The following is a 20,103-nucleotide window of genomic DNA, read 5'->3' as shown; positions in this document are numbered from 1 at the left end:
CAAATATAAGTAACAAGCACGGCTAAAATGGTTAGTTTTTAATTGAGTTTGAATTCATTTTAGATTTGGTTTCATATTTTGGAGAGAAATATTTGATTGTTAGAAATCTAATTACTTGTGATTTGACTATATATGTATATATTACAAACTTTTATATAATTACTTGCTACCATATTAATTTTATTAGTTTCAGGTAAAAATTAAGAAGCATTAGTGGAAAGGTTATCCATTCTTGGATTAGAAAATTAATAATATTAATATACACTTAACTACGTACACATCCATTTTATATATTTCTCCTTAATGATGGTAGACCAGTAAAATTGCACGTTTTTGAATTATGATTTATATATAAATAAATAAATAAATTATATTACATAGTAATTCATTTTAAAAAAAATAGGGTGGGCACTAGAAAAATTAAAATTTTCGGAGGTAAACAATTAAATGAATTAATTCCCGTTCCAAAAATATTGAAAAAATAGAAGAAAAAAAATCAGAAATTGAAATTGAACATGACCCTCATACACAACTTGCATTAATATTTTTTAAAATTTTTATTATCATTATTATAAAATTTTCAGTAACATATTTATCGATGATTGTGGAATAGTCATCTCTTTACTCTTACGTACATTAGAAAAACGAATAACCAAACTATCGACAATGTTACGATTAAGCAAGGCTATGAACTCTTTACTAGTAGAGATGATTAAAAAAAAATGTTAAATTATTTAAACATGAGGGATTAAATGTATTTTTTGTGAACATAAAGGACGAAAAGTGAAATTAGTACAAACTTGAGGGGTAAAAATTGTAATTGTCCCTAGTTTTGCATATTCTTTTATTACAAATAATTAATGGGAAAAATAAAATTTTCATCCCTCAAGTTTGTACCAATTCCACATTTGGTCACCCACGTTCACAAAAATACATTTGATTCCTCATCAGTCATCATATTTCAAAAATTCAACACTTTTAGTCTTTTATGTCAATTTTCGTTAAAACTAACGAAAATCAAAAGTGTGCCGATCACTAATGTAATTGACGGACTAACAATAAATTGACGGAAATGACCAAAAATATCAAAGTATTGAAACATGAGGGACCAGATGTGTTTGTTATGAACATGTGTGACCAAATATGATATTATTGTAAACTTGAGTGGTGAAAATGTAAATTTCTAAATAATTAGTTATATGTCCCACGTTTCGTCCCAAAAATTCGAAGGAAAGAAGTAATTTTGAATTGTTTCAGAGCTTGGGAAGTTGGGAACTGAGCCTTCAATGGAAACCCTCCGCCTATTTCTCCGGCACCTCCTCTCCGTCTACTTCTCCCTCTACGGCGTCGTTTCACAGTACCTCTTCCCCCAATTCCCCAAACTCCGTCGCCGCTTCCCAATCTTCGTCCCCGTCGTCGATAAATTCCTCTCCTTCTACTTCACATTCAATTGCAACCTGGTCCAAAGCACCGTCGATTTAGACGATCAGACCACCATGCATTTCTGGTGCCCCTCCCACCGCAAATTCAGCAAGCCGAACTTGATAATGCTCCATGGCTATGGCGGAAACTCCAAATGGCAATTCGTTTACCAGGTCGCTTTCAAAATTCAAATAATTTTATAATTTTTTTTTTCAATTTCAAAAATATTAGGGATTTGAAAATTTGGTAAATGAATCTTCTAGGTTGGGGGATTAGCTGATTCCTTCAATCTCTACATACCAGATCTCCTCTTCTTCGGCAAATCCCACACGAACCGGTCGAACCGGACGGAAACTTTCCAGGCGGAGTGCGTCGCCGCCGGTTTGAACCGGCTGGGCGTGGAGAGGTGCTCGGTGTACGCAATCAGTTACGGTGGTTTCGTGGGTTACCGGATGGCCGAGATTTACCCGGAGATGGTGGAGAAGGTGGTTATCGTGAGCAGTGGTGTTGGGTGTACGGACGATCAGAAGTGGGAGCAGCTTAAAAGCGTGGGGGTTGGTGTAGCGGATTTGCTCCTGCCGGAGAAGCCGGCCGGTCTACGGCGGCTGGTGCAGCTATCGGTTCACAAGTGCGGTTCTCTCAAGTGGGCCCCGGATTTCACACTCCACGAGTTCATTCATGTGAGTCAACTCATGTGTTTGATTCATTAATTTAATCAGGTTTGCCGGTTGAGTTTGTTCCTTTCCGATGTCAGTATACTGAGAGTGAGCTGTTTCACTGTTTTTTTTATGCATTTTATTTAAATTTTGTCTTATTGTTATTGTTATTAATTAAATCGTTTTTGTTGTTTGTTACACGTGAACCTGTCGTGTGAGCTGCCTATGTTTGATTTCGATCGGGAATTTTCCGATTTTGGAACAATTTTTTTTTATTTTTTATTATGAATTCCAAAATTCATTTCCGAATTTTCGAACTTTTTGGATCGGAGTTGGAATATTTAAGAGATTCCGATTTTAATTTTTGATTTTTTTTTTCAGAATATTCTGATTTTTATCCCGAAAAAACATTTATAACATCAAAATTATTATGTATTTCACATTGCAAGGTTACTGAAATTTGGAATTTTTCGAATTCCGTAGACTTCGATTTTGTTAAGTTTTCTCATTCCGATTCCGAAATTATGATTTCTTCTGATTTTTTTGGAATGCAATTGGAATTAGTTTTTGAGTTCCTAAAAAATTGATTTTTTTGTCAGAATTGTATTGAATAACATTTGATGGGGAAGTTAAAATATTTACGAACATTTCGTTCTTTAAGCTATACATTAACTGAGAAGCATCGATTAATCTTTCTTTAAATGATGCTCGATGGTTTTCTTTTCTTTTCGATTCTATTGCATGAAAAAAGTACTTACATACCGATGAAATTTACGTATCTCACTACTAATTAACACATTCCGTTGGAAGAAAATGTGCAACACTAACAGGAAAGAGAAGCAAGAAATGTTGGAACATCTGCTGACAAATAAAACGGAACGCAATATTCAATCTTTGTCTCAGGTGAATTCACTTTTCGATCTCTTATAATTAACACATAATATTGAAATAATTATATTTTAACGAGATGAATGCTATGACGATTGATTCGTGAAGGAAATATTGCTTATTTGGGGTGACAAGGATAAGATCTTCCCTCTAAGCTTTGCCCATCATTTGCAGAGGTACTTCAAAACCCTATTTTTTTTTCCGACCTAATTGATTATAGCAATACAAGTTTAACGGTTTTTACGGTTGTAGAGATTTGGGGCCGAGGTGTAGGTTGGAAGTAATAGAGGACTCGGGGCATGCAGCAAATATCGATTCTCCGGAGTCGTTGAATGCTTTGATAAAAGGATTTATCTTGCCTTGTGAAGTTTAGATCATTCACTTTATAAGTTTGAAGCTTTTGATGTTGTCTAAAATGGTGTTGTATTGTATTTAGTAATTTATGCAGATTAGTGTTCAATTTGTGTAAACTATGTAGTCTATATCTAGGGTAAATTACGGTCACCTCCTGAAGTAAGTTCAAATTACGAAAACCTCCCTTATGTTTGGATAATTACAACCATCCCTCAATTATAAATTTTCTTACTCATATCATCCTTATGGTGTCAAATTCAATATAATTTTTTACATTCTGTAGAATGATCTCTAGTTTGTACTCATTTTGTGCAAAAATGAAGTTTCTAAATATGATATTTACAAGTAAAATCTTATGATCATCTTGATTTAAAATACGGAGCTCGAATAAGGTCAAACGGGTACAAATTGGAAAATATTCCACATTATTAGAAGATTCCACTAAATTTTACATCGCAAGGATGAACGTGTAAAAAGATTCATAGTTGAGGGAATATTGTAATTACCCAAACATGAGGTGTTTCCTGTAATTTATCCTTCTTTTTGTAAATGAGATTTATATGTCAATCAAGTTGACTATCAATTTGTATAAACTATTTAGTTACAAATTTGAATTAGCCCATTTGTGCTAAATTGACCCACTAACAACTGGGTTTTTAGCCCGTTTGTAATAACTTGACCCATTGAAACCCGGGTTTAAGGTCACTATTCATATATCAAGTCAAGTAGTACAAATTTTACTTGCACGCGGGGAAAGAGAAGGTGTCAAACCCAGAAATTCACACACACACACACACACACACACACACACACACAGACGGTGTAATCAGCGAAAATCTGGTGGTAGGAAAGCAGTTGCCGAGGAGATGTCGTTACACGATCGCGCTCTGACGGCGGTTCTGACGCAGCTGGCAATGGCGGCGGACGGCGCGTTTATCGGCGTCGGCGTTGCCTACGTGGCGTTCAGCTGCTTCCGGAAGTACGCCGCCACGTCATCCGCCCTCCGCAAAATCAGCCAGTCCGCGTCCGTTCAGCCCTCCGACCTCCGGTCCATCCTTTCCGACTCCGATGATTCTAGACCTAGTAGTTCTCGCCGCGACGACGGAGATGCTTCTAGTTTGAATTTTGACTGTGGAAAATTGGTGTTCGTTAGCGGAAGCGTGGAGGTGAAATCTGCTTTGGATAAGGCGAATTGGAAGAGCTTGAGGGGAACTGATTTGGTTGTTTCTCATGAGTCTGGGGAGAAGGGCGTTATATTGCAGCGAATTCAAACTGTATGTTTTCAATTTCTGTTCCCTGAACCCTATTTTCGTCATCCCCAATTCGATTCCGCCACTTCCTCTCATAATTCTCAATAATTAGTGTCAAGTAGCCAAAGCATAACATGGAATTTCATATAGTCTGGATTTTGGGGAGATGTTTTGCACATTAGAAATTCCAACTTGGATACTCATAAACTTGTCATGCATCAGTCATCACACCAGTGAGAATTCTAGACTGTCCTGCATTTTAGTTCGAAGAATCCCCGATTCGCTACTCACAGCATATTATAAGTAGTTACTAAATGAACCGGTGTTTACGTTTAGTTTGTGACTTGTCACTTGTGAGTCTCGTTATATTCTTCACTGACAGCGCAAAGATGAGGTATCTTCATCAGCAGCCACGTGATGAACTTTTTACTGCAGCATATCATCTTTACTTGTATTCTCAAGCATTGGTTAATGATTCTTTATTCAACTCCTTTTTCGGGATTAGAATTGATTTCGTTATTCAGTTATTTTTTGTTCTTTTCTTTTGTCCTTGAAGTGTATATACAATGAGTGGAGAGGACTCTTCAGATGGACCGCTGATTTAGGCTCTATGCTTATGCCTAGAAGAATCACTAAAGAGAATGCGTCGTCCTCAATGAATATGGTAAGTTGTTGTAATTTCGGGACATGAACACATGTGATATTGTTAGTAATGGCAGAATTCTTCTGATTCATAGCAAATGCTGGAGAGGTCATATTATCTCGAGCGAGATTGCACGAGTATATAATCTATTTTTTGCTGTTAAAAATGTACTAAAAGACCTTGATAGCTGATGCCAGAGAGCAGAACTTTCTGACACGGAGTCAATTTGAAATCTTACTTGGTCCTGTTTGTTTTTGTTTGTGATTTTTCACTTTCTTTTCTTGTTGCGTCTAATGTGTGCTTTTATTTGGTTAGAACTGTTATACTACAATGTTATTTTTTATACAACTGTCTTAGTAATTTACTGGATATCTTCTGTTTCCTTTGCTGCTTTTGCTTGTCCCACCACGGTCCTATAATCGTTTTTTGAAACGTGATTTACTTTCTAAACGTGTCGATCTTTATGCCTTAGTATGCTATATGCAAAACATCATGAGATGCTCATTCCATTTTGAGGTTCTCTCTCTCTCTCTCTCTCTCTCTCTCTCTCTCTCTCTCTCTCTCTCTCTCTCTCTCTCTCTTTTTTCTCTGAGAGAGATTCTGATGGATCAGATTAGTCATTTTGCAATTATTTGAAAAAATGATTTGCGTTGAAACACGACAAATGCGGAGGGGGATTATGATGATTGGCTTATTATATTCCGACCTCTTCCTTTTAAAGTTGAGTGAATGTCTATCCTTGTATGCCTTTTAACATAGAATCTAACATGGAATGAATCAACCATCTCTTTGTTAACATCATTTCCTAAGCAGTTCAGGACCAATAAAGTTGAGGTTGGCCTTCAATAATGTATGAGTTGGATTTTTCTCCTCAGGTTCCTTTTATTCTTGTTGAAGAGGGAAAATGGCCTCCATCTGATCATGTTGTTGTCAACATGGAAGGATCAACACATCCGCTACCTCTCACAACTGTTTATCAGCACCTGCAGCCTGTTAAGGCTTCTAGTTACACTGTTTTTCAGGCGCTTGTCGGTCTTGAGTATCCTGTTAGTATAATCTGATTACATAACCCTCTTTGTGATAAAAGTTGTTTCTATATATATATATTTTTTTAATTTTCCCGTACTTACATTTAATTTGTTCTTTCAGGTTGGACTGCTTTATGAGGAGAAAATATTGCCTCTTGGAAAGGATATAACTGCTGTTGGTATTTGCAATCTGAAAAACGGGATTCCTGAGATAAAATCATGCGAAGATCTTCCTTACTTTTTGTATGTGAATTTCTGTTTAGAACATTTATTTGTTACTCTGTTGGACTGCAAGGTTATATTTCCCTTACTAAAATATGGTCGAGTTCTTCGAATATTTTAAAGATTTTTCTCTCTGAAGCCCTTTGTTCTTGGTTTTGTTTGATTGAAAAGTCTGCCTTTCAGTGTGAAATTGGATAAATATGTTTTACAAAGGATCTAAGCCTTCGGTGGAGGAATGTCCATGGTGTTTCTTGTGGAGATGGGATTGTTTTTTAATTAAGAAGGAATATGCATTTGTCCAAAATGTCTTTGCTTGTTGCCTAATATTTTATGAAATTAACCTATATATGCAGTCGCACCCAATATCAGTTTCATAATGGGTTATCCATATTCGAGTTGTGAAGGATGGGAAATACCTATGGATATATCTCAATCAATATTTTATTTTTATTTTTGGATACTCATTCTGGGTTATTGTTATCTGAATTCTGAAGAATGGGGAAAATATTTCCGCCACGTATATTTGTATCATTTTTTATATCCCCATATATCGAATGGTTCATTTGCATTGTCTGCAACAGGTCATTTAGGTACTGAAACTAGTATTTTACGTAAGGGAATGTGTAACTTCATATTGTTGCATATGATTTCTTCATAACTTTTTTAAATTGTCTCATTCTGTGTCTGCAATAAAGAAACCTCACTTCATATTGTGCTCATTGTCTATTTAATTCATAGCCTGGTATCTATGAGAATGCTTGCTTACTTATTCATGCTCGAATGGAAATCAGTTCTTTATTCAGGAGAAAATTTTACCAGGCAAAACTAGCAGTTATAGGTTATGGTTGAAGTAATTCTACATTGATATCTCTCTTTATTTTTGAACAAGTGAGATTTCTACAAAGTTGACCGTTCGGGGCTGTGTTTGTAGGTCTATTTTGACGAAGGATCAAATGATCGCAGATCTTTCCTTCAAATCGAAAGTGTTACTGTGGAGTGGCCTTATTTTGGGTACAGTTGCCATAGGTGTCCTTGGCTATTCAATTTCAAGGTAAATCACCCCAACCATGCGTCTAACTCAGTTTTCGGTTTTATGTTATCCTAGGAAGAATTTCAGGCTTGAGAATAATATTTTTGTTTACTAATTATACTTTCCTTAAAGAATTGCTTGTCCTCAACAAACATTAAAACACTACTAATCATATTTTGCATTGCTTATGCCTTATTTTATTAGTCCAAATGTAATAATTTGTTTCTGGAATTCAATTTGCTTGGTCAGGTAAAAACTTCTCAATTTCTAAGTGTTTCTCACACACACACACACACACACACACACACACAGATAGTAGATAGATAAAAGCATTCTATTCTTCCCAAGAGAAAAACTGCGAAGGAGCTCTGCTCTATCTGTTATTTGCCTCTCTGGATGAAAATTTCAGATTCTTTAAATGTGTTCATAGTATTGTTGGGAAGTCATGCCTTATATTCCACATATATATTCCTAATAGACCTTGCCACTTGATTAAATTTAGCCAATGCGCATTATTTTGCCCCGTTTGCAGACAGCCAATCAGAACTGATCTGAGTTTGCATATCTTATATAAGTTTTATCTCCCAAAACTCAAAACTAATTAGCAAATACATCTCGCATTTTTTGCTAAGAAGATTTCTTTCTGTTTGAACGTACAACATACTCTGCAAGTGACTCATTAGATATTCCATAATCATGTTTTTTGGTTATGACATTGTGAAGGAATTGGAGTAAATGGAAAGAGTGGAAAGCCAGGCGAGCTCAGCAGCAGCAGAATGCGTCCAGGATCGAAAATCTCGACGAGACAGAAGAGGAAGAGTCTGGAGATGTGCCCGACGGTGAGCTATGTGTCGTTTGTCTAATGAGAAGGCGCCGTTCTGCCTTTGTACCGTGTGGGCATCTTGTTTGTTGTCATCGCTGTGCCTTCTCAGTCGAGCGCGAAGTTTCACCAAAATGCCCCGTTTGCAGACAGCCAATCAGAAACTCGGTAAGAATCTACGACTCTTGAGAGAGATTTATCTGACATTAACGGGTGCCTGTCTATTTCTTGGTTTTGCTGGAGAAAACATTGGAATTCTTAACGGGGAAATGCAGCAGTATATAAGTCTACTAACTAGATTCTCTTTTCGTATTTTTAAAAAAAATCGGAAAAAAATATTCGGAGGTACAAAATTTGTGAAAAACGCGCTATGCTTGATATATATATATATATAGGATAATAGGAAACCATCATTTGCACTTGTATTGCCAGATTTATCTTGCACCAATTTCTTTATGTGGTGTTGTTCACTATATATTCGTAGGTGTTGTTTGGATGAGGAATAATATCTGGATAAAAATCACAAATCAACAAGAAAAACTCATAATTAGTCACTCTAATAACACTACAACACACAATCATACTCACACTCATAAATAACAAAACCAAACTTAAACCAAACAATCCTCAACCCCAAAATCTATAACCTTCCACAGCGAGCAAAACGACACCGTTTCACCTTTCCAAAACAATCCAACACATCCATCTTTCTCATCAACCCTAATTTCCCAATTACTGTCGTACTTTCTCAGCAAAGCTTTAGCTCCATCAACAGTTTCTTCCCCAAAAATCTCCCTTCTAAATCCAGCTGATTTCATTCTCTCACTCCATTTCTCCTTCTTCTCACTCATCTCTCCCACACTTACCAGCATCTTCGCCGCTTCCGCCTCCATCATTTTTCTCTCCTCGCTCTCCCGCCCTTTGTACGCAATGCTCGTCGAATCGAAGAATCTCCATAGATTCTCCACCCTCCTCGAAAACCCCGTCGCGAAATCGCCGCAGTTATTGCAGCTGCAATCTGCGTTGTTTTCGCTTAGGATTAGTCCTTTAGGGTTTAAGCCTCTTAGCAGTTTCAGAAACTCGGTTCTCTCATCTGGGTTGGTGTGGTTCAGATTGTGTAGCCTGAATTGCGCGCAGATGATTAGGGTTTCTTCTTCTGAGGAGGATTTGATCGTTTGGGGATCTAGATTCTGCAGATGGAAATTCTCTATTCTGTCGATTTGCAGGTTGATGTTTATGTCCTTTGCGTACCCGAGGAGTTTGGAGGAGAAATCGTAGTCTTGTGGGCCGTGTGCGAATGGGGCGGCGGTGGAGTTTCTGTTTCCGGTGGGTGGATCCACGGTGGTGAGACGGACTAGAGGCGGCGGACCGCCTGTGCGGCGAGTTAGTTCTTCGAGAAGGGTAGGCCATTGAAGCCCGTGCGAGACTCCGATGTCGAGTATGTGGAGAGTATTGGTTGGGTGTTTTTGTTCGGCGAGGATTTGTAGGATTGAACTGTTTGCTACATTGTTTGGGATTCTGAACCACGGGTTTATGTCGTTGAATCTGATTAATGAATCTCTAAAGAATTTCGGATTGCTGGCGGCGAAGGTGTTGGAGGTGGAGAAGCCGCTGCCACCGCTGCTGGAGGAAAGGTGGTGGGTCAGGGCACGGAGGCCGTGAAAGGCCAGACGGTGGTTGGCGTCGCCGTTGAGGGATGCGAGGTCGTGAAGAACGTACAAAAAATGCTGGACGCGTGACGGATTCCTGGCGGTGATGGCGGCAGCACACGGACTGAGCAGCTGCTCCGCCCACCGCCCTTCTTTGTTATTGCCGTTGCTACTGTTTCCGGCCGACCTGTTGTTCACCCTTCTGTTCGCCACCGATCTTCTGGCCGGCGGTTCTACAACGCCGGCGGCGGAATCTTCCAGACGGTTGGTGTTCTTACGGGACACTTTTGGGCTTGAATTATCAAGTAATTTTCTCTTCTTCGTTGAATCTAATGGAATTGATGATTGGTCGGAAACTATTGACTCCGTCGGAGTTGGGGCGGCGGCAGTGGTGGTGGGCATGGCAGCGTTGAAAGAGTTGGAGCTGCTACCAATGAGTTCTTGATCAAGATCCTGAGGTTGGACCCACCATGAATCGCCACTGAAATCACCAGTATCATAGGGATCATCGAAAAAAGTCGGAAAATACGAAATCGAATCTCCAATCCACCCCAAGATGTGATCGGAAGGCGTGTTTGGCTCCGGTTCTTCCATACTGCGTAATTATCAAGATTTAATTTCGATTTTTTTTGTTTTTGGGGAGAGGAAAAAGAGGGAAGAGAAGATGAGAGAGAGAGTGGTGGTAATTTATTGTTACATTTGATCTGAAGAAAAGGCATAATAACAACAATGGTGTGGACTTCTTCTTTCTGTTTGTGTTGTTTCAAAGTGTTAGAAAAATCCATGTTGTTAGGAAAGAGACAATCTAAGGCATATACTAAAATTTGGGTGTGCTGTTATTTTGGAAGTTATGATGTTTCTATTAAGGTTATTTTAAAAGTCATTAGTGTTAATTAATTAAAGTGTATTTTAATTAATTTATATTCGGATCTACGTCATAGTTGTTGGGACAAAAAAGAAAAGGAATTTGAATTTTTCAAGAGACGGCAAAATTCTTGATTGAGAGACTACTTGGGTCTAAATTAAGAGGATGATGTTTTAATAACTGAAATGTTAAATGCAGATTCAATTTTACTAATATCGTTTTGACTTCGAACCTAATTTTGACATAATTCTATTTTGATTTTGACAAAATTCAAAACACGAAAACTGTAGTCCTTTGGGTTTGCTTTCTAATCCAACTTAAATTCGCTAGATTGGATGCCGTGTAAAGTTATGCATGAATGAGTCACATTTTGAATTTTAGATACCTCAATTTATCAAAGTTGTGGGCAATATCCATTGATTCATGTATATTTTTCTCGTCCGACATCCAATTATGGTGATTCAAGTTGGATTAGAAAACTAACTCAGAATACTACAAATTCTATTTTTTGGGTTTTGCAAAATTTGGAATTAAAAATGATCAAAATCACGTTTGAAGTTATAACGGTATTATTAAAGCTCAAACGACATTTATCACATCATTTAATAATTGTATTTAATTAGTGCCATAGATTGATTAAGATTTTTTTGTTGGTTTTTGAGGATGTAATTGACTTGCAAACAACTTAATACTATAATTATTAGGTTTTTAACTGCACACCCTTTTTTTATTGTAGGATGAAAATGAAAAGCTAAACCATTTGATAAAAAAGAAAAAGTTGACCACCTCAATAGTCTATTTAACTCATAGTTACTCCATTCAACTCATAATATCTTGTCACTTTAAATTTAAAATACTCTATTAATTACTTAATTTCCAGTTTATATCCTTATTAATTATTTCCATCATTTTTTCTGTAATTCATTTATCGCTCTTATTAATTAGAAGACAATATCATTTTAGTCTAAAATTATACATTTTCCTCAAATCAAGACACGTTTAATTAATCCTTAATCCTTGTGCAAAGCTTAAAAAAAGGGAACGGAGGGAGTATTCAATGAACTATGAAGCCAAGATACGAGTTGGAAAAAGAAAATTCGATCGACCAAAAGAATCGAACCGATCCGAAAAAGTTATTGAAGTAACCAAACATCAAATAAAACCGAGTTAATTAATTAATGGCATATATAAATACTTGTCTATAATATTTAGTCACAAATACTTTGATAATGTTCATCAGCATAACCAGAAACCAGAGTGAATCTTCTCCCAATGTTCTTTAGCCAAATTCAAACTATACATACACAAAAGTTAACTGTAATCAGATCATAGTAACTCTATTTATTAATAAATACATAATTCGCCTTTGAAAATAGTCGAAACAAATTCAAATTATACACTTTCGGTGATTAAAACGTCGTGACTCTAATATCAATAAACTCGTACTGCTATAGTACATTTCCCCTTCAAGAATTCAGCTGTATATTTTGCCCCATCAGCCGGAATATATGCAAGTCATTCCCCTTAAAAAAAATCGACAAACGTAAAAATGTTTCGTCTATAAGTTATTCCTCTTCCGTCACCTACAAAAATTAAATTGTATCAAAAGTCGTTGAAGAAGTTTCAAAGTTGAACTCTCAAGGGTTCGTCGGATACGATAATTTGACGACATTGAGTAATGTCATTATTCATTAGCTTCGACTTCCAAGTGAATCGCATTAGTCGTAACATAAACGTAAACGAATAAACGAATAACAACTCGAGATAAAAGAACGACGATAAAAACTAACCAATTTACAAGTGCTGTACATTTCAGTAAATCCTCGTTTTCCGTTGAAGCCTCGCCCCCCCAATCTTAATCCGGTCAGCATAGTATGCAGATGCTCCACCAAAAAGAAAATTAAAAAAAATAAAACAATAAGTACATAAAAATCGAATAACGAAAAATGTTGCTCTGTTTTTTTCTAATAGCCATTCTCAGCTCTCAAGATTTGCCTTCTCCGCACGACCAAGAATGCGACGACGCAGACTTGCAATATCGCAGCAAGTACGATGAACATCAGCCCGATTTTCTTCCCCGCGTTAAGGTTCTGTTTGACGGGCGGTGGTGGGCCCGGGTTTTTACGAGAATTATCGTTGCTATTATTCTCTGGATGCTCCGGGCGGAGGTTTTTCCTCGGAGGTGGTGGTGGATGGTGGAAAGGGGAGAGCTGAGGTGGCGGAGGCGGTGGAGGATGAGAGAATGGAGGTGGTGGTGGTGGTGGAGAAGAAGGCGGTGGTGGTGGAGAAGAAGGTGGCGGTGAAAATGGCGGTGGTGGCAGGGCAGAAGACGGAGGTGGTGGAGTAATAGGTGGAGGTGGTGAAAACTCCGGCGGTGGAGGAGGTGAAAACTCTGGCGGCGGCGGAGGACTCACATTTTGTTGAGACTCAACGACGACGGCGAAAAAACCACCACCAACGAAAAGGGAGATGACCAGAGCCAACAATGGCGAACCCATACAATTGATTCCGGCCAATTAATTGTTTTTCTTTTCCGAATAGAAACTGATCCTTTACGCCGTCGTCGCAGCATCTGGTTTCATTTCAAATTCCTATTCTTTAAAAAAAATGAAATCTTCGACAGGTAAAAAAAAATAAAAAATTCCTAGGATTTTGAAATTAGGGACGGAATTGAAAAGGAAATTGTACAAATGTTAATTATCGAAGAATCAACGAAAAGGGTCCAAAACAAAAGGGTTTGGCCCCAAATAGTTGAATCCTTCAAAAAATTGGGGGAGAAAGGGTTTCTTCAATGGGGGAGGGAATCAGGGTTAGGGCATGTAATTACATCGGATACTCAGCATTGCAGGTGACCACCATCCAATTCCAGAAATTTGGGTTTTTTTTTTCCCTTTGGGTAATTGTTTTTTTTTTTTAGATTTTCTGAGTGATCCCCTAATCTTAGTAATGGAAAATTACCGAAGTAGAGAAAAGTAAGGGAATGAAGAGAGAGAGGAGAGAGAAAGACAGAGAGAGGGCGGGATTTAACGGTTAATCTAATTTAGCTTTTTGGCTGTTGATTTGATTCATAGATTGTTTCTTACTTTATATATATACTTGAAATACCAAAAAATTGTACTTGGATGAATTTGTATCCAAATACACTTGAATAAAATTTTATTATATAAAAAGTCCTAAAATCAAATACGGTGTTTTAGCTCGTAAATTCCTTTCGGCTAGTTTCATATACTAGATAGTCTCTAGTACTGTACGTTGGACATTGCACTCTCTTCTTTTAAATTTCGCTTACAATTAGCTCCATACATGCTTGGAAATGTCTGGAATGCCCTTCACTTTATATCAAAAACTTTTTATTTCCACTTAAAAAACGCTACTACTCATAAAAAAAACGTGTTTTTAACAAAAGCGTTCTCAAAACACATGCATTTATTTATTTATCCCAAACATTTTCCGAAAAAGGTGTTCTTACAAACATATTTGCTCCGTTTATTTTGTAAGACCGGAAGATCAAGAAAGAAGAAAGAGGAGAGGAAAACTCGACATTATCGACAGACGACAGTATCCTTCTCAAGTTATATATCGAAAGTACAGTACCCTATTTTAAAGGTTTGATGTCTTGTTTCTTTCTTCGTTCACGCACAAATAGAATGGCCATCGTCGTAGCGCGCTGAGATTGAGAGGCTATTTATCGAGACGAATTTCTTCCTTCGTCATGGTGATATACTCTGCCAGTTACGATTTCGTTTGGAAAGAAATCACATGTTGTAACATAATTTGCTCACTGCCAAATCAATCTCCACAATCTTGTCTTCTACGAAGAAACGACGAAAATAATTAATTGATTTTATTTATGGTGGGAAGAAGAAAAGAAGTTGGGCCATTATACAGGCCCGTATTCTTCATCTTCTTCTTTATGGGCCGATTAAGCCCGTTCGTAGTAGCACCGAGTGGGCTGAAATATTCAATTTAGGCCCATTATGAAAACAATATGAATATTTATTTTATAGTTTATTATTTTTAAAGGGATTTGCTTTTCGCGGTTGCAAAATTGCTATTTGCGGTTTATTATTAAAATATTCTATCTCTATAGAAAAAAAAGCTTTTGAAGAGAATTTGCTTAAAAATCATTCTTGTTGGTGTGATATACGAACACAAATGAGCTCATCGGATGAAGATCGTGATAGCGGATCTAACGAGGTAAAAATTCCGTCTTCTCGATCGAAAAAACTCGAAAAATTGTCCAAACGCCCAACTTGGGCTCCCAAATAAGCTGTACACGCCCAAGTTGAGCGTAGAGTTGGCAGCTCCACGCCCAATGCGGGCGCCCGGCAGCCAACTGCACGCCCAACTTGGGCGTGTACAGCTTATTTGGGCGCCCGAGTTGGGCGTCCGGTTCAAATGTTTTTTTTATTATTTTTTATTTTTTTTATTTTTTTAAATAAATTTTTAATGTTTTTTTTCGGGACAATACGTCTAGAGTTGAAGTTGATCATACCGATTATTTTACAACAACTCAATTGTTTGACTCGGGGGACGAGTTAGTGGCTTGGGCTAGGTCCGTTGCAAGAGCTCTTTTCATGAAATTAATTAAAAAAAGTGCCCCCAAAATAAAGAAAGTGTGTCTGACTTGTGACCTGTTCGGAGGGCCCCGAGAAAGTAACGTAGAGGCGGCCTCGAAAAGGTCTGGTAGTGTTAAGTGTATATTTTTACACTTAATTGTACCTTTTAATTGGAGCTTTTGGTGTGTTTTAACGATAATTGGTGCTTAAAATGGGTATAATTTGTATTTTAGGTACAAATTGAAGAATTGGAAACTTATGGTGTGAAAACTGCAATTTCGGGGAAAAAGTGGGCCAAAAGTAAAAAAATCAAAACTTCGAAGAATTGAAGACCGCACGGCCATCCGAAATTAAGCGTGAATTCTCACACGGCCGTCCGAGTGCCCGAAGACGCGCCAAAAAGCACATAATTAGGATCTTAATCTTTACACACGCAATCTAGGAGCAAGAGAACGGAGCAACGAAGACGAAGACTTGACGAATCTTCATCATAGTTCTTCCTTTACTCTTATTTCTGGATTTTTATGAACTTTCGTATTTTTATTATGCTTTTCGTTAAGAACATGAGTAGCTAAGTTTTTATTCTAGGATTTTGTTGGAACCCTATGTGGTGATTCGAACCTATTTTTCTAATATTATGCAAGTTTAAATTCTTCGATTATTTCTCCTATTTGATCTTATTTAGCGCATGAAAGTAGCTAATTTATGTTGCTATATGTTATTGTTAGACTTGATTGACTGATCGTTTTAATAATTAGAACAAGGATAGGAGAGCCTTCGAGTAGTTTTCACCGGATGAGTGTGTTAATTGCATGTATTATCGTAGACATACATATAATACCTTAGGTAGCCGTTTACGAGACTTGTTATTTCAATGCTTTATTCATACTAGGTTTGCATAGACATATAGTGAATCGTTTATGAATAATAGACTTATAATACACGCGACAGCGGGTTGTGAGTAATTTCGTGTCTCGGGTTAATAATCAGGAATTGTAACTTGCATGACAGAGGTTTAATTGGGTGAAGAATTATCGCATAGGGGGAAGATAAAATCCTAGATCCGTTCTTATATTGATATTTTCTCGTATTTATTTGCTTTCATTTTTAATTTGATTATTTAGTTGAATAATTTGACAACCTTGCATAGGCTGGATAAAAATCGTAATTGTTAGAATTTGGTACTTAGGATTAGGTAATTTGAGTATTCCATGTGGGATCGACATCCGACTCTCACGAGTCCACTTTACTACTTGTTTGCGATACGTACACTTGCGTGTTAGGTATTTAGCCCCAACAAGTTTTTGGCGCCGTTGCCGGGAATACGGCTAAATTATTTATTTATCCTAATATTAAATTTGAGCAATTTTTCTTACTTCAACCATTTTATTTATTTTGCTTAATTATTTTATTTTTATTATTTCGTGTTAGGTACCTTTTATGCGAAGAGGACACGACACGAGCTTGCTACCTCTCGACCCCGAAATTGAGCGAACGTTTAGGCAAGCCAGGAGAAATCAACGGTTAGCTCAAAACGCTCCCGCAACAATTGAAGAAGAGATTAATCGTGGGGGAGGTGACCAAAGGCGCCCACCGAATGCGGCGGAAGAAATCGTCAACGAGCAAGAGCAACGCCAGCTAATTAATCCACCACCTCGTCAACGAGCATTGCATAAGTACACCGTTCCGACACTCAATGGGTTTCAATCAAGCATCCAACATCCCCCATTGAAGCCAACAATTTCGAAATTCGAGCGGGACTCCTCACTATGCTCCAAAACAATGGGTTATTCAGCGGATTGGCTCACGAAGATCCACATTTCCACTTGGTCAACTTTCTCGAAACGTGTGATTCGCACAAGATGAACGGAGTAACACCCGAAGCACTGCAACTCCGCCTGTTCAAGCACTCCTTATAAGGCGCAGCACGAGAATGATTGCAAACTCGCGCACCACACTCCATCTCGTCTTGGGCCCAGCTAGCACAACTTTTCATGAACACATACAACTCCCCAACAAAAACCGAGAGAATCCGGAGAGAAATTCAAAACTTCATACAAGAAGCCGGTGAAGCATTATTCCAGACGTGGGAGCGGTTCAAACAGTTAGTCTCGGGGCTCGACACCGAACGCTCTCGCACCTGCATAAATCGCATCTGCCTTATCAATCCAAACGTTAGGGCGCTTTCCACTAACTCGCAAATGCATGATATAATGCACATCGTGGAGAGTAATTGTCATCTCTCTAAACGGCATATGAAAGCTGTTGGTGTCTGGCTACCACCTCTCGATAAAAGCCTCTATCAACTGGTTATTGTGCTGAGGGAGCGAACAATAACGCAAGTGATACAACCCGGTACTCTCCAGTCGTGAAACACTATAATAGTCGTCGGGGCCCGGCCAAGTAGACTTCGCATGAGACCGCAACTTCAGCATATGTCGGCCCTATTGAAGATATATTGATATTTAAGAATAGGAAAATCAACTATAAACATTTTAAACAAAAATTATTAAAATTAATAAGTATTACCTTTCCCTCCCAGATGTCGTAGGCAATATGGGCTCCAAAACTCGGAATCAAATGAGGGTATTTTGGTCCACCGAGTGTCTCACCAATCAACTTCCACGGTCGAGTAGGAAGAGTTTTTTTCGGACCGGGCCGGGACCTCGGGTTTGGGGCAGGAGTAGAACCACCGGAAGTACCAGCCATTGTATAAGCCGAAGGCGGAGGCGGAGTCAAACCGTCCTCGTCATCATCATCGGATGGCAAATCAGGCACCGGGAACTGATACTTCCGCTGAAAACGTAGTCCTGGATCGTACTCGTTCTCGTGGGGATCCATATATGTATCCATCTCCTGCTCGAGCTCTGCATCTGTCTCCTCCTCCTCCTCCTCAATTTTCATACGTGGTTGTACAAAAGCACCAGTCCGTTCCCCACGACGTTTAGAACTGGTAACATTACGGTTGTGCATTCTGCCCTCCCGTTCCGCAGTACTCTCCTCCACCGGATTTGCAGGAGGATGAATCAGGGGACCCTTTCCTTTTCCCATTCCCAATTTTTTCATCCAGTTAGACATACTACAAACATAAAACATATTTTAAATTAATTAAATTAATATAATTGAATTAACAAAAAAATAATAATAAATAAATAATATAGAACGCCCGGTTTGGGCGTGAACCGGGCGAGTGAACGCCTGGACCGGGCGTTCACTCGCCCGGTTCACGCCCAAACCGGGCGTTTGTTGCTGCATCCGACGCCCAAGTTGGGCGTGCAGCCTGTAATTACCGGAAAAAAAAAAGCCCCAACAATTCGATTTGTAGTGGCTTTAAACATGAAATTGGTTGCGTAAACGACATGGGCAATGCATATTTTACGGAAATTAGTCGAAATTACCTCAAAAAATCGAAGCCCAATGGTTCTTCGAGCTTGAATTCGAGATTTCGATTTTTTTTTTTTTTTTGCTTTTTGCGGTTTTTTGGTTTTTGTAGGTTTAGAGAGAGAGAAAGTTTTTTTTATGAACCGCGAATAGCAAACACGTAACCGCGAATAGCATTTCCGTTTTTAAACCTAAAAATATTTTATCTTGATCATCGTTTGGAAGAATTTAAATGATTTATATTGTAATGGTTTAAGTTTCCTTTATTTTTTCAGAATAAATAATTAGTCAACATGTTATCAAAATTATTTAATCAAAAAATAAAAAACTGGGTTATTTAGTTTATTTAATTAAAAAAAAATGTTAGTGTTGAGTATTTATCTGTATGCAGCAAACGACGTACTGCATATGAATAAAGTTTGTAGTGACTGTACACTGTATCTCTGATATTGTTTTCGACTTTTAGTTTCACGGATTTCAATGTAAATTTAAATACGCAGAATTTTTGTCTTAAATTTTTCTATTTTATTTTCTAGTATTTTATTTTTTATTTTTCTGTGTGTTTCTTTTTTGCTGTTGCAAGAACTGAGGCTTGTTTGTTCCGTACAATATATTCCTCGATGCACATTCACCAAAAAAAAAAAAAAAATCTGCTTTTTTTAGCAAACGAAATCCAATAATTCAGTGGCAATTTTTTGAGTAGATTTATGCAATTATCACTTGAAACAATAAAATTAAATCCTGTTTGAATTTAACTTATATGAAACAAATAAAGAAGAGAGAATTAATCCTTAACGATAATATGATTCATGTTATTTATACAGAAAAATATAATATTATTTATGTTTCATCTTTGTCGTCTTATTTTTACATATTAATAAATTAATTAATATATACAGAGAATATGGCAGTATTGTAATTCGCCGACAACAAAGAATGAGCGTGGGAGATGAATTTATGACCATTCGGCACACAAATTAAGGTACCCCTCTCTCTCTCTCTCTCTCTCTCTCTCTCTCTCTCTCTCTCTCTCTCTCTCTCTAAAACTTCATCTGAATTTCATAAATTTAATTTCTCTTCCCATCATTTATTGATTTAATTATTGACTTTTTCAAGCAATAATATCTCAACTAAAACATTGGTTTCGATTCGATTTTGTTATAACAGTTAAATGTCTATAAATTAATATAGTTGAACCAACAAAATTTTATTAATTTAACGAAATATTAAATTATCGAATTAATAATTTCATATATTTTTATCGAGTCGGAACAAAATATAAACACCATCCAATCGACGTTATTAATTTATCGAAGTTCTACTGTAATACAATTTT

The 20,103-nt window shown here is 37.4% G+C and overlaps 4 protein-coding genes across 4 annotated transcripts; 2 read left to right on the top strand and 2 right to left on the bottom strand.

The window, feature by feature from the left end:
• The first annotated feature begins 1,230 nt into the window (after nucleotides 1–1,230).
• LOC105975576 (alpha/beta-Hydrolases superfamily protein) lies at nucleotides 1,231–3,555 on the top strand. Its single transcript, XM_013000776.2, has 5 exons — nucleotides 1,231–1,595; nucleotides 1,686–2,102; nucleotides 2,889–2,981; nucleotides 3,075–3,142; nucleotides 3,219–3,555. The coding sequence occupies exons 1-5, from the start codon at nucleotides 1,287–1,289 to the stop codon at nucleotides 3,337–3,339; spliced, it is 1,008 nt and encodes a 335-aa protein (XP_012856230.1). The 5' UTR covers nucleotides 1,231–1,286; the 3' UTR covers nucleotides 3,340–3,555.
• A 509-nt stretch (nucleotides 3,556–4,064) lies between these two features.
• Nucleotides 4,065–8,788, top strand: SPL2 (E3 Ubiquitin ligase family protein). Its single transcript, XM_013001133.2, has 6 exons — nucleotides 4,065–4,594; nucleotides 5,127–5,234; nucleotides 6,089–6,259; nucleotides 6,363–6,484; nucleotides 7,395–7,514; nucleotides 8,217–8,788. The coding sequence occupies exons 1-6, from the start codon at nucleotides 4,187–4,189 to the stop codon at nucleotides 8,500–8,502; spliced, it is 1,215 nt and encodes a 404-aa protein (XP_012856587.1). The 5' UTR covers nucleotides 4,065–4,186; the 3' UTR covers nucleotides 8,503–8,788.
• Nucleotides 6,320–10,938, bottom strand: LOC105975892 (GRAS family transcription factor). Its single transcript, XM_013001131.2, has one exon. It carries the CDS (start codon nucleotides 10,554–10,556, stop codon nucleotides 8,925–8,927), a length of 1,632 nt encoding a protein of 543 aa, XP_012856585.2. The 5' UTR covers nucleotides 10,557–10,938; the 3' UTR covers nucleotides 6,320–8,924.
• Nucleotides 10,939–12,013: 1,075 nt separating this feature from the next.
• LOC105975605 (uncharacterized) lies at nucleotides 12,014–13,888 on the bottom strand. Its single transcript, XM_013000803.2, has 2 exons — nucleotides 12,618–13,888; nucleotides 12,014–12,410 (listed from the first exon to the last, which is right to left on the bottom strand). The coding sequence occupies exon 1, from the start codon at nucleotides 13,323–13,325 to the stop codon at nucleotides 12,792–12,794; it is 534 nt and encodes a 177-aa protein (XP_012856257.2). The 5' UTR covers nucleotides 13,326–13,888; the 3' UTR covers nucleotides 12,014–12,410; nucleotides 12,618–12,791.
• Between the last annotated feature and the right edge of the window lie 6,215 nt (nucleotides 13,889–20,103).

Source organism: Erythranthe guttata, chromosome 9, assembly GCF_056151865.1.
Source record: "Erythranthe guttata isolate IM_541 chromosome 9, IM_541, whole genome shotgun sequence".
NCBI lineage: Eukaryota > Viridiplantae > Streptophyta > Magnoliopsida > Lamiales > Phrymaceae > Erythranthe > Erythranthe guttata.
The sequence above is the reverse complement of the archived record's forward strand: the minus strand, read 5'-3'. Positions and strand labels throughout refer to the sequence as shown.

Coding starts and splice junctions, on each gene's coding strand:
- LOC105975605 (XM_013000803.2), bottom strand. CDS start 13,325: ATGGGTTCGCCATTGTTGGCTCTGGTCATCTCCCTTTTCGTTGGTGGT.
- LOC105975892 (XM_013001131.2), bottom strand. CDS start 10,556: ATGGAAGAACCGGAGCCAAACACGCCTTCCGATCACATCTTGGGGTGG.
- SPL2 (XM_013001133.2), top strand. CDS start 4,187: ATGTCGTTACACGATCGCGCTCTGACGGCGGTTCTGACGCAGCTGGCA. Junction 6,260..6,362: donor TTGTCGGTCTTGAGTATCCT/GTTAGTATAATC, acceptor TTGTTCTTTCAG/GTTGGACTGCTTTATGAGGA. Junction 6,485..7,394: donor GAAGATCTTCCTTACTTTTT/GTATGTGAATTT, acceptor CTGTGTTTGTAG/GTCTATTTTGACGAAGGATC.
- LOC105975576 (XM_013000776.2), top strand. CDS start 1,287: ATGGAAACCCTCCGCCTATTTCTCCGGCACCTCCTCTCCGTCTACTTC. Junction 2,982..3,074: donor ATATTCAATCTTTGTCTCAG/GTGAATTCACTT, acceptor TGATTCGTGAAG/GAAATATTGCTTATTTGGGG. Junction 3,143..3,218: donor TTTGCCCATCATTTGCAGAG/GTACTTCAAAAC, acceptor TTACGGTTGTAG/AGATTTGGGGCCGAGGTGTA.